An 18,576-nucleotide genomic window follows, 5' to 3' on the forward strand; every position below is an offset into this window, starting at 1 on the left:
CTACTCATGCATGCATAAAATTACAAATAAATGATCATTGGATCATTCTGGGGCCTGCTACCCTGAATAGATGACCATAAGGTCAACCCGGGGCCCTATGCCCTAGCTATGTGACCATAGAGTCACCTGGGGCTGAATAATGGCTTCCAGACCGAGTCCTAGCCTCTGAGACATTGAATTCTACTAAACCGGGTGGTAGAATCATTCTCGAGCCCTTAGGTTTGAGTTCCCGCATTCAAAACCCTCCTGGGGCTCAAAAACCTTCCAAGCGTCGCGACTTAAAACAAAAGAGTCGCATACCGCCCCAAGTCAGAGAGCCCAAGGCTCTCCTCTGTTTCGACATGCGTTACGACGCGCCCCTACTTGGGCTGCAACTTAAATGGAGGTTCGACACCTCTTTCTCCTTCCTATTCATGAGAGTCGTGGCGCCCCAAGAATAGGGCCATGACTCGCCGTGAAAACTCAAACATTTCCCCATTTTCTTAAAGCCAAAATCCACCAAAAATATATCCACATAATAATGTGGTCTCACACATATCACATATTTGCAAATATATTCCAAATATACCCATAATGGGCCAAATTACGAAAATTGTTCTTCTAATAAGAAATGAACCCACCTGCATATTTAATACACCTAAACAAGCATATCTAGTCATATTATCATATAACTCACATAATCACATAATTAACTACATATATATCACATAAACACATAACATTCCATAAACTGCTATCTTTCCCCCCTAATCAAGGCCCTAAGCCTTATTAGGTAATTTGGGACGTTACACTTCCAAAATTTCTAAACCTCATAAAGTCATACTGATCGGGAAAATCTGCACGCAAGTATACGTGGTCGAATAAACTAATATATGATAAGAAGAGTGTCAATCCCATGAAGACTTTTTTTTTCCCAAATACCACTAATTGCTCCTTAACTTTCTATTTGGTGAATTTAAACCTAAATGAATAATTAAAATTAAAATGAATAATCTAAATTATTAACAGAATTTAAATAACTATAAGCAAAACAATGAATCAACTAATTCAAAATCAATATTAAAAAGCCTAGGAATTAATTTCATCAACTTTTCAGTTTATTAATTTTACTAATCAATTCTAAATCTATTCTTCCTATTCTAATAGCAGGTTAATATAATCGATTCCTATTCTTTTTCAAGATATAAGATCTCAGTCTATATGCAGATTTTCTACATTTCTGTGATAAACTTGAACATATAGCAGGCATTAAGCAAAGAACCCTAATTACTACACAAGTCATACAAGTACTTTCGTCCAATATGCAACCTATGTCTATATAATGATAGCATATTCAATTATCATCTTTTGAATTTTGAATCAAAACCATTAAATCAAGTAAATAGTGTTCAAATATTTACCAGCATTAAACAAACATCATATATATTAGAATAGAGAAGAAGTATCAATAGAATATCATAATAAAATTAAATAGAAATCCAAGTGATCCCTAGATAAAAGAAATTAGTTCATAGATAACATGATGAAAATAAACTTCAAATAATTGTTCATAAAAATTAACCTAAAGAATTCATATGAAAAAGAAAACTAATTACAGCACCCTCTTCTAATTCTAGGGTTTATAAAACTAAACTCCTTATGAAAATTGCATAATAATGTTCCTTAAATAGTTTTCCAATGTTCCTAGGTGAAAAGACCATTTTGCCCTTCAAAAAGTGGTTTAAAATCTGAAAAACGCGTTGATAGCGCTATGGCTTTATGTATTGTGCACTGTAGCGCTATAGTCAGAACCAAAAATGCACTAAAAAATGTTTCACTAGCGATGTAGCACCCTTGATGTAGCGCTGGGGCATTGCTCTGCTGGTCTTGATAGCGTTGTAGCGCTTGCTTTGTAGCGTTGGGGCGCTACTTACAGATTCAATAGGCTCCATCATATCCTTCCTAGCATTGTGGCACCACTTTGAGAGGGTTGTGGCGCTATTGACAGTATCAAAGCTCGTACATATCGACCTCGAAAAACCCGATTTTCTCCAAATTAACTATATTTTCTTACAGTTTCACTTCATTTCACTATTTTCACCAACTTAGCATGGAAAACCTGAAACATGAACAACCGAGCATAATTCTGCAATAAAATAACCCTAAACTAACAAAACCAGCCTAAAAACTAGACCATAAACGAGCCTAAAATTCGTTTATCAAACTCCCCCAAACTAAACCTTTACTCGCCCTCGAGTATAAAGAATCTAACTAGACTCAAACCTAAACAAACCAAGTTGACATAACTAACCAATTCAAACACTCAAGACTACTATGCATATATAATTCTCAAGAAAAAAAATCATGCCATTTAAAACATTAATCTAGATTTTTAGTCTCAATTACTTCACCTTTCCACTGCAATCTATCAACACCAAAGCTCATTTACTCATAACTCGCAAATAAAATAATTGAACTACTTTATGCACATCAAATTCTCACCAACTAACCACATAACCAAATATTTCCATATGCCTGCATTACTTACTATTCTCCGTTAATATAAATAAATGCACAAACAAGAATCAATAGGACTTTATAACGGTTGTAATAGAAGGCTTAGGTATATGTAGATAAAGAGACATTTTTAGGCTTAATCATACCACAAGCATTCCCACTAAACAAACTTTCCCAGATTTTTCACACCACTCATCCCTTGTTACCCCTTTTTCTGTGCAATGATTGATAATATATATATGTTTTTTTTTTCAATGCACTCCCCCAAACTTTGATTTTTCAATAGATAATTGTTTGGGAACATAATCATTTTTCACTTTCTTTTCCTGTTCTTTCTTTAATTTTTTTTTTCTCAATCACAAGTAATTTTCTGAATAACACATAATACAAACATCCCATTACACATTCACTCCCCTCATATAATAATTTTCACGCTCATTATATGGGTCAAAAAGAGTAAATGGTAATCCAATTCACAGGTTGGCTCAAAAGAATGTGTTAACAAGAAAATGGTTGTAAGACTCAAAAGGGTTGACTAAGGATAACATTTAATAGGGTTAACTTGAAAGGCACAACCAGTCCAAAATAATTGCCTATATCATTTTCCTAAATGTGCATTGTTTCAAATTTCATCTCAAATAGTAAGTAAACAAGTTCTAAATTTTTTTTCTTCAATCTTTTCAATCCACAATCCAAATTCGACATGCATAAAATAACTCAATTATAACATTTGCAATTTATGAGCAATAGATCTCTAATGTCAACAAATCACAGTGAAAAAACAAAGTAATCTAACCAAGCACACATATTGTTTTTAGAAGCACATCAACTTTTCCTTTGGATTATACTAAAAAACAGTCAATCATATTAAAATGGCAATAATTATCAACTTAATTTACACTCTAAAATATGACTCAAAACAAACAACTTACGAAAATTAAAATAAACAAACCGTAAAACGCAAATGCATAAAAAAACATCAAAAATAAATCTCTCCCCCAAACTTAAAACCAAACATTGTCCTCAATGTTAAAACGCAGAAAGAATGAGAAGAGCAACTTACCTTACCAGCCTTAAAACCAAACATTGTCCTCAATGTTAAAGCGCAGAAAGAATGAGAAGAGTGTAGAATCCAAAGAACTTTACTTAACTAAGTTAGATAGTAGTATAATTGTAATAATAGTATTATCTTTATGACTGTGGATTTTGGGTTCAGACCGGGATTTATTTGGACACTCATAGTAGTACTTGTAGATTTTCTAAGTTTAACCTATAGTTTAAGAATATTAATTTTAACCTAAGGTTATATTAATATGACTGATATTGAGGATAATATTTATTATACTATAAGGTTTAGATAAGAACCAATAAGATAATAGCACATGTTATGTATAGGTTTATTAATGATTAAGTATTTTTTAGGATTAAATTTATTAAGGTTAAAATTTGAATACTCTAAGGCCAGTCAGCAACTTTGAAAACGTAAGAGGGCTTAGTCAAGGTTGTTTACTCAATTCAAATTAAGCTAAAAATGTGTAATTTCGTGTTTAAATATTCAGCGTATGCCGATATATCACAGCTATAGGGGGCGATATATCGCAGCACGAAGATACGAAAAACACGAAACGTTGCACGATTGCCTCGGGCATACTGGCCCAGGCGATATATCGCCTACAGGGGGCGATATATCGCCTCTCTCAGCATATTTTGAAAGTTTTCAACAACGTTCTCCATTCAAACCTTCAACCTCTTGATAAGTCCAGCACCTTTCTGAACGAGTCTTCAGCCTCTGCTGAACAATAATTCAAATTATTTTTACTTAAAAATAGCCATTATTTTTATTCCAGTTAAATGAAAATATTTTCATTCCTAAACTCTATAAATAGGACCTAGTACCCAGCCATTTATTCATCTATTACTCTAAGTTCAGAGGCTGCAAGTTGCTAGGTGTGTGTGAGAGTGTAAACACTTGGGTTGGGAATTATAAGCTTGATCACTATAAGCTTACCAAACACTTGGGGAAGTAAGGTTTATTCACATTTCGGTTCAAGGTTTAGATTGATCATAGAAGTACTCAAGGTATCCCAAACTCTATTCCATTTCTGTATTATGTTCTTTAAAGTCCTCATAGTCTTCTACTCATTCTAACCTTATTCTTATTCTTGGTTAGGAAATCCAAGTTCTTAAGCACAAGGTTTTTGGTAAGTATATTTTGATAGCATAGTTCCTTCTTCACTTTCATCCCTTTTCTTCAATATACTCACCATGTTATAAATGGTTTTTAGGAGTGTTCCAAGGTCCCAAATCAGTTTTCATATCCCGGTTATTTTGGTAAGGAAAATAGGATAGGATTTATGTGTTATATGATGTTATATGTTATCTTATGAATATGTGTTATGAAAAATGCTATGTTAAGTATGCTTGTAGACTTGGGCATATGACCTATACAACTAACAAGCCCCAAATAGATTATGGGCATATGACTTGCTTAGCTAGCAAGACTCCACTAATCTAATGGGCATATGACTTGTTTAGTTTATGGGTCCCCAAGTAATAATGGCCATTATAGTATGTATGTGACATAAGTGTTATGGTATGTTTTATGTTGTATTATGAATTTCTATGTATATGGCTATATGTTAGATTTTCCTTGCTGGGCATTAGGCTCATTCCTTTATGTTTATATGTGCAGGAAAATAGCTATAGTGGCGGGAAAGGTTCTTGGAAGCTTGGGGAATGTGTATTGAGGCGGAATGGATTCAAGGAGTCGAGAGTTTCGATTTTGAGGATGAAGTCTTTATTTATGGTTTATGTGTATTTTTCCGCACCTATTTATGTAATCTCTTTTTAATTACCATTATGTTATGTTTTGTCTTTAAAACAATGGGATCCCATATCCTACTTGAGATTTTATGTAAGTCTAACATTTGTTTTTACAAGTTTTAATAAAGTTATGATCTTTTCACTTGTAAGTTTTGTTAAAGATTAGTGTCTATGTATAGTTTTCGTTAATGGTCCAAGGTCTAGAGTAGTTGGGTCATTACAAAGAGAGACTTACCTTACCAGCCACATCAGTATGGCGTTTGTGGCCGCTGGGACGAATGTCCCTTGAAAGTTTGAGACGACGGAGGTTGAGGTTCTGGAAATCCAGTAAATGACTGAGGCAGAGGCGGAGAGTAAAATAGAGAATACGGTGGATACGGTGGAGGTGGAGCAAAATAAGTCTGATCCGCCTCATTTAAAGACCACTGACTCACCAAATTGTTTAAGCGATGTTTAATCCGCCTCACCGATAAGTTTGATTCACCTCGTATTCGTACCGTTGGCCCATGTATTAATTCATCATGTGCTGCTGCTGAACCATATACTGATTTTGTTGGATAAGATAATCCAACTTATCACTGACGTTCTTCATGCTCTGGTCACTACTATCTCCCTGCAACAGCAGATCAGCCTCTTCTTCCACCTCCGTTTCCACACGGCGTTTACCCTTTTTCCTTGTTTGTGGCACATAAAGAGCAGGTGCGGGATAATCCTTCATCAAAGTAATCGACAAAGGTTGTTGCAAGGACTGATAAATATCAGTAACAAACTCGGGAACTTTAGCCTTATAGTATAACATTGTGATGACAGATCCATGGCCCAAACCTCCAGTGGTATGACCCTTTTCAATGAACTCTATATTTTCTTTAATCCACGAACCCATATTAATAGTCATCCCTGTCATCAATGCATACATCAGGAGTACTTGATCCTTAGTCATGTCAGAGACATGACTTACTGGCATGATCCGAACACAAACAAAGAAAGCCCAAAATCTGGCTTCAATATTCAATTGACATGACGCGATACTCTTAGGTAAAGAGCCAGATAAGTTCCAAGGAGCACCTTCAAAGCATAACTTTTCAGCCATAGCATTATAATCAATATATCCCTTTAAAAATCTTGTATATTCCTCCTCTTGCTCTTTTATGTGTGTTACATTGAAAACCTTATTAATGGATTCAGCAGTGAAAGGGACTCGCTTACCTCTAACAAAAAATTTATCATTGTGTTTATTCCTTAAATTCGTATAAAACTCATACACCAATGATACATTTGCCTGCGCCAATTTTGTAACAAAATCGTCCCACTTCCGAGCTGCGAGATTAGATCTAACTAACTAAAAAATTTGATGATCAAAAGGGTCAGATTGATATTCTACTCCTCTTTTCGGAATCAAGATTTTTCGCACAAACTTCTCATATCGCTCTTGAGCTTGAAAATTTATAAATCTAGTTTCATCAAAAGCCTGCTCCGAGCTATCATCCCTTTGTTGGGAAGCAGAAGCTTGGCCTTTCCCCTTATCCTTATTCTTTCCCGCTCTACTTTTAGGAGCCATAGTCTACACTCTAAACAACACCAAACCCAAAAAAACAAAAAAAAATCGACAACACCTCCCAATAGATTAACTACTTTCCTTCTTCACAACCACCCTATAAATTCAATTTCACAAAACACAACACCGAACTTCTCCAAATTACAGCAACAAAAACCAATATCCACCAAAGACAAGCAACAATGGAGCCCAATCCCAAATGCAGAAAGAATCTTGAAATAAAAGGGATGGAAAACACTTACTAGCCTCTTGAAATGGTCTTCCTTGTGCTTGATTGATCAAATCCCCTTGAACATATGAACCTTTTTCAAGAAAATTTGAAACTCTGAATTTTTAGGGCTCAAAATGGAATTTGTAAATTGAAATTGATTTTAGAGGTAAGAATGTGACTAATGGACAAAAGGGTTGAGATAGAAGAGAAAATGAAAAAATAAGTGAAAGAGATGATGATATTTTCTGGAAAGAAGCTGTAATGGATAATGGAGGATCTATGGAGGTTTTGGGGTGTTGGGATAGAGAGAACACGAAAAGGAGAAGAGAAAATGAGGGTTTGGAAGAAGAAGTCTCGAAATTCAACCCTTTTAAAAAAAACTGGGATAGAGCGCTGTAGCGCTACTAGGGGTTTCTGGGCATATTTGGGTTCTGGGTATAGCGCTACTTAAGCAGCGCCGTAGCACCACTTGTCGTTCCAACATGCCTTTTTCAATCTGAGAATAACGCTGTAGCGCCTCCTGCTCAGCATTGTAGCGCTACTACCTTGACAAAAATTTCCATCTTCTCTATAAATAGCGTCGTAGCGCCACCTTCTCAGCGCTGTAGTGCTACTGCCTTAAAAAATAACATTTTTCTAACCCTTTTCTTGTAAACTCTTGCATTTTTTCACGTTTTTCACGGTTCATACATTACATTAAAAATTTTCTAATTAAAACTAAAAATAATCACTAAAACAAATTCCCTAAACATTGTTCCAAACCAAACAAAAACAAATAACATAAAATTAAATTACAAAAGAAATAAAAATAACTTAGGAATGCCTCCTAAGAGCGCTATCTTTAACATCTTTTAGCTGGACGTTGCAACTCAATCTTAACTTTATGTATCCACTAGTGTAATATTGACCTTCTTCTCAATTTCACCTCCATAGTAATGCTTCAACCACTGTCCATTAACTTTAAATGGCGAAGAATCACCTTGTTGAATCTCCAAAGCCCCGTATGGAAAGACTTTTGTAACAATGAATGGCCCCGACCATCGAGACTTTAATTTTCCCAGAAATAACTTGAGACGGGAATTGAATAACAGTACTTTATCGCCCACCTGAAAAGTCTGATTGACAATATTATTGTCATGCCATTTCTTTGTCTTCTCCTTGTAGATTCTTGCATTCTCATAGGATTCATGACACAAGTCATCTAACTCATTCAGTTGAGCTAGCCTTAATGCTTTCAAAGCTACCAGATCTAAATTCAACTTTTTTAAAGCCCATTGCGCCCTATGCTCCAATTCAAATGGAAAGTGACAAGCTTTACCATATACAAGATGGTAAGGAGACATACCGATTGGCGTTTTAAAAGCTGTCCGATAAGCCCACAATGCATCATCAAGCTTAGTAGATCAATCCTTTTTATTAGCTTGCACCGTCTTCTCTAAAATCAGCTTAATCTCATGATTTGACACTTCCGCTTGCCCATTTAACTGTGGATGATATCCCAATGACATCTTGTGTTTAATTCCATACTTTTCCATTAAGGAATAAAAAATATTATTAGCAAAATGAGTCCCTTCATCACTTATGATCGCTCGAGGTGCGCCAAAACGAGAGAAAATGTTCATTTTCAAAAACTTGACTACCACCTTAGCATCATTAGTTGAAGTAGCTACTGCTTCAACCCACTTACTTACATAATCCACCGCCAACAAGATATACAAATTACCAAACGACGGTGGATAGGGCCCCATAAAGTCAATTCCCCAGACATCAAATAATTCAACCTCCAATATGTTAGTTAGAGGCATTTCATGACGTCTTGAGATATTACCTACCCTTTGACAACGATCACAATGTTTCACATATTCATAACTGTCTTTATACACAGTAGGCCAATAAAATCCACATTCAAGGACCTTTGCAGCAGTCCTTGCTCCCCCAAAATGTCCACCAATAGGTGATGCATGGCAATGAAACAAGATGTCCTTCGTTTCTCTTTCTGGTACACATCTTCTGACAATCAAATCTGGACATTGTTTGAACAAGAAAGGATCATCCCAGTAGTAATGTTTCACATCATGATAAAAAAAAAATAATTTTTGCCTTGAAAATTCTGGTGGCACTATGTTGGCTGCCAGATAGTTCACATAATCGGAAAACCATGGAACCAACTCATCTTCCACTGTAAATAAATGTTCATCTGGGAAATTCTCATTAATCTCCTCTACACCAGCATCTGAATTATCCCCCAACTCAAGTCTTGATAAGTGATCCGCTACCAAATTCTCTGTGCCCTTCTTATCCTTAATTTCCACATAAAATATTGTACCAACAAAATCCAACAAATAAGACGTGGCTTGGAATATTTCTTGGTCATAAGATATTTTATAGTAGAATGATCTGTGTAAACAACCACCTTATTCCCAATCAAGTATGGCCTAAACTTATCAAAGGCAAACACTATGGCCAAAAGCTCCTTCTCCGTAGTGGCATAATTAATTTGAGCATCATTCAAGGTACGAATTGCATAATAAATCATTCTAAATACCTTGTCAAATCTTTGTCCCAACATTGCCCCAACTGCAAAGTCACTAGCATCACACATCACTTCAAATGGAAAATCCCATCGAGGTGCTACAGCTATAGGTGACGAAATCAATTTCTCAAGTATCTTAAAAGCTTGGTGACACTTCTCATCAAAATCAAAAGGAACTCCATTCATCAACAAAGTAGATAAAGGATTTGAAACCTTAGAAAAATCCTTGATAAACCTCTATAAAACCCCACATGACCAAGGAAGCTTCTCACTCCCTTAACTGAAACTTGAGGTGGTAAATTCTCAATTGCAGAAATCCTAGCTCGGTCTACCTCAATACCTTTCTTAGAAATCTTGTGCCCCAATACAATTCCTTCATTCACCATAAAATGGCACTTCTCCCAACTAAGTACTAAATGCGACTCTTCACATCTCCTGAAAACCAACTCCAAATTAGTCAAGCAATTATCAAAAGAAGACCCATAAATAAAAAAATCATCCATAAAAATCTCAATCCCTTTTTCAACCATGTCAGAAAATATAGCCATCATACACTGTTGAAATGTAGGTGGTGCATTGCATAGCCCAAATGGCATCCTTCTAAAAGCAAGAGTACCATAAGGACATGTAAAAGTTGTAACGTCCTGTGTTTTTGGGTACCTTTAAACGACTCGGGTCGGGATTTTTCCCCCGGGTTAAGAATATTATTTTAAATAATATTATATTTTTTTGGAAGTATTCCATGAGATATTGCTAGCCAAAATATGAATTTTGTGATTGTAAAAGTCAAGATAAGACTTTCGGTCCTGGACCGACACAAAAACCCTGATCGGGTAAAAATCTCGGAAAATAAAATGAAAAATTATGGCAATTATATTTTTGGCATAAAATACATTCATAAAATTTAAAGTTTGGTCAAAAATAATAAACCTAAAAGAAAATGGAAATTTTAGGGCATTTTGTATTAAATGCCTAATTTTACCGAAGTGGGGAATTTTATTCCATGAATAGACCTTAGGTTAAATTTTATTGTGTGATTAATTAAATTAAATATGAGAGACATTTAATTTAATTATTTAGTGTTAAGTTTTGTTTTTAAAACTTAAAAAGAGTGAAAAAGGTATAGAAAGTCAATTTGGACTTTTCTTCTTAGGAAATAATTATTAACCTTTATAAAAAGAATGAAATGATCACATATATAACAATGGGTGGCCGGCCATGTGATGTTTGAAAATTCCATTTATTAACTAATTGAGTTTAAATCCCATTTATTTAAAGGTTTGGGATAATGTCAAGTGGGCAAGTGGGAGTAAAGCACTTGAGCGTTTTTTAGGAATTTTAGAGTGTGATAAACTCTTCCAACCCTCCCCAACCGATCACACCACTCTCTCTCATTCACTCTTCTAATTTTTGAAGACCTCGCAAAGTGTTCTCTCCATTTTTCAACCCCAAGAACACCAAGGAAACTTGGAAGCTAAGTCTTGGTCTAGGAAGGGTTTTCCCTAAGGTAAAGTTTCATTAATCTAGACTTTTGTAAAGTTTTAAGCATAGAGTTTCAAATAGCTAATTAACTATGTTGTTGGGGGAAGTTTGTTAGGGTTTTTGAAAGGTTTTTAAGGAGTCAAAGCTAATAGGAAGGTCCAAACCTTAAGCAAGAACACCAAAAAGGTAAAAAGTTTACTTTTGATGATTTTGTTGTAGGGTTTTTAGTTTTAAACATTATTTCGTATATTTAATGCTTAAAGTTTTTTGTTGGTGATGTAATAAGGTTATGGTAGTTGTTTAATAATTTTTATGATGCTTGTGTATTGATTTTTTAAAATGGGAACCAAAACCCCCAAGGGTTTTGTAGGATACCCTAAAACAAAACATGTTTTGAGCTGTGATTTCCAAGGGGTCAAGCAGGCACTGTATATTGTTTTTGTAAAGTTAAATTATACTGTGATTTTTTTGAGATTGAGTACATAAAATTGAGCTTTTGAAACACAAAAAAATGTTTAGAAATGAGTAAGTTATGCTATTTCAAAGTTTAGGTAAAAAACTGTTTTTTCGTATTCTTATTTTCGGAACCAAGTTTGGACAGCCACTGTATAGGGAAAATGAACCCAGTTTTTTCTAAAATTTTGTAGACATATTGCTGGCGTAACCTAGTATTCCACTGTAAAATTTGGTAAGAAAATATTGAACGGTTTGAAAGTTATTAACTGTCAAAGTTTGGAAAAAAATAAGGACTTGAAAATAGGGTCATTTTTACCTCATTGTTGGAAAATGATTTCACCAATAAAAAATGCTCATTTTAACCTAAGATTTTACAAAGACCTAAATGGCATAACAAAAATGGAATTGGGAAATTTTGGTAACAATTGGGTAAGTAAATTTCAAGTTATGAACTAACGAAGTATGTAGTTAAAAATATGAAAAAAATAAGCTTTTCACACTTAGTGTAAAAATGAGATTTTGGAACATAAGGTAAAAAGTTGCTTATTTCAAGATATAAATTGGTAAGTCTTGAAAATATATTTTCACTAAAATTACCCCTTTGAGTTTAAATGAATTATTTTTATTAAAGAGTTTTTAATCTTTTTAAAAATAAGAGATTTAATTTATTAATAGTTAATAAATTAAAAGAGGGTTTAAAACCCTATATTTTGAGAAAATAATTAAATGAATTATTTTTCTAGTAAGTAAAATTGATTAATTGATTTTGGAAAATTAATTAGTCAAGATGGGAAATTTTTAACGGTTTCCCTAATTAAGACAAATTAGGCAATTTTTTTAAAACAGTTTTTAGATATTAAAACCTTATGAAAAATAAAAGGAAAATTTAAGAGTTTATTTTCTTTAAAAATAATTAAGGAATTTATTAGTATTTTCTGGATATAATACCGACTAAAATCTTACATATTTTAACCGACTAGTCGAAAGTGCAGGTTAATAGCGATATCTTGAAAGAATAAGATTTTTAGCGGATTGTGGGAAAATACCATTGTGATACCCGAGCCTAGGTATCGAGACCTTAGGATAGGTCTCCCCGAGACTTAGGGTTTAGTCTCGAATATTTTGTATGACTTTCCTTAATAGGTTTAAAACCAAATAAGGATTATAAATCCTTACAAATGACTTTTATTAAAATGAACAAACTACCCAAAATAATAAAAATGAATTATGAGTGCCATAATTAATCCGAATATACTGTATGGATAACTACAGTATTGGCTAAGCATAACTGGACTGAATGTTGGAGGGTGAAAACCTGTTGAGCGCTAAGGACTCCAAGTAAGTCAACTTATATTGTATGGCTGCAACATGAAACAATTATTGTATTGTATGTTAGTATAGGGATACATGCACATATATACCTTGTCGTAGGAAGTTGCTTAGAGACGTTAGTCTAGTGGGTGCTGAGTTAGAAAATATGAACGGTAGATGTCTGTCATACCCTAGACGGCTAATCCCCGTCACACTGCTTGATTTTATTTATGTTCGCTTCATTACCGCGACGAGTGGCCATGAGATGATGATAAGCTGGTTAAACCTAGGGGCGCCAAAATAAATGGGACCTAGGGGCCCACATGCTTACTTAATCATTGGACGGTTAGAATTCGAGCAAGTGCTCTGATAAGTTATTCCCGGATAGCAGCCGTGAATATTGGCCATTCAGTGAGAGTGCCTAGAGATACTAGGGGTTGCCAAGATTGAGTGAGGCTGAACACCCTAAGGGCAACTGCTCACCAACACCACTGATTAACATAGAAGTCTCCGTAAGACCGTGTAAATTGGATTACACTCTTGGATAAGTAGCGATGCCCTAGGTAACACGATAGTTACCATTGTTGAGGATATTTATTGGCTAGATCTTAGTGTGGAGACTCGATTCTCTTTTACAGATTAGCAATTCTGTTGGAGGGCGCATTACACCTGAATTGATGGAAATTGTAGAGCGTTGGTCTCGAATTATATTGTGATATAATATATCTGCTTGCTCTGGGATGTTCTGAGTGCAGGGATATATTTGTTGATAAGATATAGTTATGATATAATATATCTGCTTGCTCTGGGATGTTCTGAGTGCAGGGATATATTTGTTGATAAGATATAGTTGTGATATAATATATCTGCTTGTTCTGGGATGTTCTGAGTGCAGGGATATATTTGTTGATAAGATATAGTTGTGATATAATATATCTGCTTGCTCTGGGATTTTCTGAGTGCAGGGATATAATTGTTGATAAGATATAGTTGTGATATAATATATCTGCTTGTTCTAGGATTTTCTGAGTGCAGGATTTTATCTAGTTATGAATTAATTTATCATTGGTTATCAGGCATGGCCATAAGTTTGCCAGAACGCTTTAGCATTCTTGAAATTGATTGTGTAGGGTCCGGAACCCTAATTCTCTACATGCTTTGTTTGAAAGTTGATCTTACTAAGCGTTTTCGCTTACCTAGTTGTTTCATGTTGTAGATAAAAGCAAGGGCAAGGCAGTGCAGTGAGCACTGGAGTCTTCCTTGCAAATGTACATGTGGACCGACCTTTTGGGAAGCCATTTTATTTTTGGAAATGTTGTGTAATTTTCCTAAACTAGGCTCACTTTACTCTTTATAAAACATGTTTGTAACTAAATGTTAAGTATGGCCATACGATTTTTTAAAAAAGTTTTTTTTATGGGTTTTTGAGACATTTTGTTAAATGAAAACATTTATATTTCCGCATTATCGAGTCTTGAAAATCCGGGTCGTTACAAAAGTTGTCTTCTCTTGATCCTTCCGTGCAATGACAATCTGATGATAACCTGAGTACCCATCTAGAAAACAATAGTAGTTATGCCCCGCCAACCTATCCAACATCTGATCAATAAAAGGCAAAGGGAAATGATCTTTCCTAGTTGCCTTATTCAACTTCCAGTAATCTATACATATCCTCCAACCCGTCACAATCCTTGTTGGAATCAATTCATTACTCTCATTCTTCACCACGGTCATGCCACCCTTTTTAGGTACTACTTGTACTGGACTTACCTAAGCACTATCAGAAATAGGATAAATCACTCCAGCATCTAACAATTTCAAGACCTCTTTCCTCACCACCTCTTTCATTGTTGGATTAAGTCTTCGCTGAGCATCAATAATTGTTCTAGCATCTTCTTCCACAAGAATTCTATGCATAACTGTCGATGGGCTTATTCCTCTTATATCAGCAGGAGTCCATCCTATAGTAGTTTTGTCAGCCCTTAATACCCTCAACAACTTCTCCTCCTCTACTTCCAAAATAAATGATGAAATTATGACTGGAAGAGTCTCTTTCTTCCCAAGATAAGCATAGCGTAAATGTTTTGGTAAAACCTTCAATTCTAACATAGGTGGCTTCAAAATTGATGGTAATGGTCTTTTCGGTCCCTCACCCAATTCTTCAAACCTTTTATTTTTCCACGGCTCATGATTGTATCACTTCAAATAACTCAACGTCTCTTCAGTATCCTCACCATCTACGTCATCAACTGTAAGACTTATTTTAAGATGATCTTCAATTAACATTCTTCCCCCTACTACTTCTTCTACCACATCAACTGAGAAACAATTATCACTTGCTTTAGGATAAGTCATAGCCTTGAACACATTAAAGAATACTTCTTCCCCTTGTACTCTTAGCCTTAACTCTCCCTTTTTCACATCTATCAATGCTTGCTCAGTTGCTAAAAATGGCCTCCCCAGAATAATAGGAACATTCTCATCCTCCTCCATATCAAGAACTATAAAATCAGTTGGAAATATAAACTTATCCACCTTCACCAACACATCTTCTATAATACCACGTGGATGCTTCACAAATCTATCAGCCAACTGCAATGTTACTGTGGTTGGCCTAGCTTCTCCCAAACCAAGTCTACAAAATACCGACAAAGGCATCAAATTAATACTTGCCCCCAAATCACAAAGTGTGTGCTTACATTCAAACTCCCCAATCGTGCATGGAATAGTAAAACTACCAGGATCTCTTAACTTTTGAGGAAGTTTCCTTTGCAAAATAGCACTACACTCTTTTGTTAATGCTACTATTTCATAATCACTCATCTTTCCCCGGCAACGGTGCCAAAAACTTGATTGGAAAAATATGAACGCAAGTATACGTGGTCGAATCAAGTAATATATGATAAGTAGGGTGTCGATCCCATGAAGACTTTTTTTTTTCAAATACCACTAATTGTTCTTTAACTTTCTATTTGGTGAATTTAAACTTAAATGAATAATTAAATTTATAAGCAAAAGAACAATTTCAAGACCTTTATGAACAAAATTATGAACAAAATTTAAATAACTATAAGCAAAAGAATGAATCAACTAATTCAAAATCAATACTAAAAAGCCTAGGAATTAATTTCATGAACCTTTCATTCTATTAATTGTACTAATCAATTCTAAATCTCTTCTTCCTATTCTAATAACATGTTAATATAATCGATTCCTATTATTTTTCAAGATATAAGATCTCAGTCTATATGCAGGTTTTCTACATTTCTGTGATAAACTTGAATATATAGAAGGCATTAAGCAAAGAACCCTAATTACTACACAAGTCATACAGGTACTTTCGTCCAATATGCAACCTATGTTGATATAATGATAGCATATTCAATTCTCATCTTTCAAATTTTGAATCAAAACCATTAAATCAAGTAAATAGTGATCAAATATTTACCATCATTAAACAAATATCATATATATTAGAATATAGAAGAAGTATCAATAGAACATCGTAATACAATTAAATAGAAATCCAAGTGACTAAATTAATCCCTAGACAAAAGAAATTAGTTCATAGATAACATGATGAAAATAAACTTCAAATAATTGTTCATAAAAATTAGCCTAAAGAATTCAGAGGAAAAAGAAAACTAATTACAACAGCCTCTTCTAATTCTAGGGTTTATAAAACTAAACTCCTTCATAAACTTCACGTAGCTGGGCATCTGCTCTAATGCTTCTGCGAATGGTATATTAATATGTAGCTTCTTGAAAACCTCTAAAAACTTTGCAAATTGCTTATCCAGATTATGCTTGCGAAGCCTTTATGGATATATAATTCTAATATGATGCTCAATACTCACAGGTGATCCACTTCTTTCTTACTAAGGTATTTAGTAACCTTTTCTTCATTAGACTTCTCTTATTCTATGCCTTGTGTATTTCCCTTCTGACCTTCTTCTTCTGACTGATTCTTCATTGGTTCTTCACATCGTGTTCCACTCCTCAAAGTAATAGCTTGACACTGTTCTTTAGGATTAACTTTTGTAGTGCTAGGCAAATTTCCTTAAGCTCTATTAGACATTAAAGTAGCCAACTGCCCTATTTGAGTCTCCATACTCCTTAGGGACGCCCTGGCATCAGTCATGAATTGGTTAAGTACATCAGGTTGGGGTTCACTTGGTTTCATTGGCATTTGGTGTGGTGGTCTATTTTGTGGTTTATAATATCCAGGTGGAGGTTGTTGGTATGAATGTTGCTGTGGATATGGTTTTTTATTTTGGGAAGGTTGATATTGTGGCTGAGGTGGAGGGTAAGGTTATTGAGTGTTTTGAGTATTGGACCAGGAAAAATTGGGATGGTTCTTCCAGCTTGGGTTGTAGGTCATGGAATTAGGATTATTGGGTTGACTCGGGTGATTCCCTATAGCTTATACTTCTTCCATAGGCATGTTATTCATATCTAGAGTAGGGCATTGGTTAGGTGGATGGGTTGTACCACACAATTCACACAAGTTTTGAACTTGCATAGCTTGAGATGGGAGTGTAGTCTTTTGTAGTTGCTTTGTCAAGGCTGCTACTTGAGCTGTAAGCATGGATATAGCGTCCAATTCCATTAATCCAGCAACCTTCTTTGGTTGTCCCCTTTCAGTTGGCCACTGATAATTATTCATCGCCATCTCTTCTAATAGCTCATATGCCTCATTAACACTCTTACTCATAAAAGCACCTCCCACCGCAGCATCTATAATTGTTCTAGTTGTTCCATTCAACCCATTGTAAAAATTATGCACCAACATCCACTTTTCTATACCATGATGTGGACATTTTCTTAACAACTCGTTAAATCACTCCCAAGAATCCTACAGTGACTCCCCTTCCATCTGATAAAAATTATTGATCTCTCCCCTTAGTTTTGCAGCCTTCACTGGAGGAAAGAACTTGGCAAGGAACTTGTAAGCTAACTCCTCCCATGTAGTGATAGAATTCTCCTGTAAAGATATCAGCCAATTCTTTGCCCTATCCCTTAGTGCAAATGGGGATAACCTCAATCTTATAGCATCATTGCTCACCCCATTCATCTTGAATGTAGCATATAACTCCAGAAAATTAGCTATGTGTTAATTGGGATCTTCCATTAGCATACCTCCAAACTGAACAGTTGATTGGACCATTTGAAGAATTGCTGGCTTAATTTAAAAATTATTTGCAGCAATGGTTGGAGGTTTGATGCATGAATGCACTCTTGAAACAGTAGGAAGTACATAGTCTCTCAAAGTTCTTGTTCCTTGTTCCCTTGGAACCTCTGCAGCCCCTTGACCATTATTAGCACCGTTTCCGAAATTGTCAACCATGGTAAACTCCAATCTCCTCTTTATTTTTTCGGTTCTGTCTGCATGTTTTTTCAATTTCCAGATCTATTGGTATAATCTCCTTTTGTCTAACGCTTCACATATACCAACAATTCCTGAAACACAATAGAACCTATATCCAAATAAATGTTAAATAGAAATAAAATAAAATAAAAAAAAAACCAAATTAGAACAAACAACAATTAACTGTGATATTAGAAATTAAATCCCGCAACGACGCCAAAAACTTGATCAGGAAAATCTGCACGCAAGTATACGTGGTCGAATCAAGTAATATATGATAAGTAGAGTGTCGATCCCACGAAGACTTTTTTTTTTTTTCCAAATACCACTAATTATTCTTT

At 34.9% G+C, this 18,576-nt stretch overlaps 1 protein-coding gene and 1 non-coding gene across 2 annotated transcripts; one reads left to right on the forward strand and one right to left on the reverse strand.

Annotated features, from left to right (window-relative positions):
* Positions 1–7,966: 7,966 nt before the first annotated feature.
* Positions 7,967–8,428, reverse strand: LOC133832831 (uncharacterized). Its single transcript, XM_062263119.1, has one exon. It carries the CDS (start codon positions 8,426–8,428, stop codon positions 7,967–7,969), a length of 462 nt encoding a protein of 153 aa, XP_062119103.1.
* A 9,241-nt stretch (positions 8,429–17,669) lies between these two features.
* On the forward strand, positions 17,670–17,776 carry LOC133833687 (small nucleolar RNA R71). The gene has a single exon (XR_009893054.1). It is a non-coding gene; the product is annotated as a small nucleolar RNA R71 (small nucleolar RNA).
* Positions 17,777–18,576: the final 800 nt, after the last annotated feature.

The sequence above is a fragment of the Humulus lupulus genome, chromosome 4 (assembly GCF_963169125.1).
Source record: "Humulus lupulus chromosome 4, drHumLupu1.1, whole genome shotgun sequence".
In the NCBI taxonomy this organism is placed as follows: Eukaryota; Viridiplantae; Streptophyta; class Magnoliopsida; order Rosales; family Cannabaceae; genus Humulus; species Humulus lupulus.

What these genes read in the sequence shown, in the direction of transcription:
- LOC133832831 (XM_062263119.1), bottom strand. Translation starts at nt 8,428, where the DNA reads ATGTCTCCTTACCATCTTGTATATGGTAAAGCTTGTCACTTTCCATTT.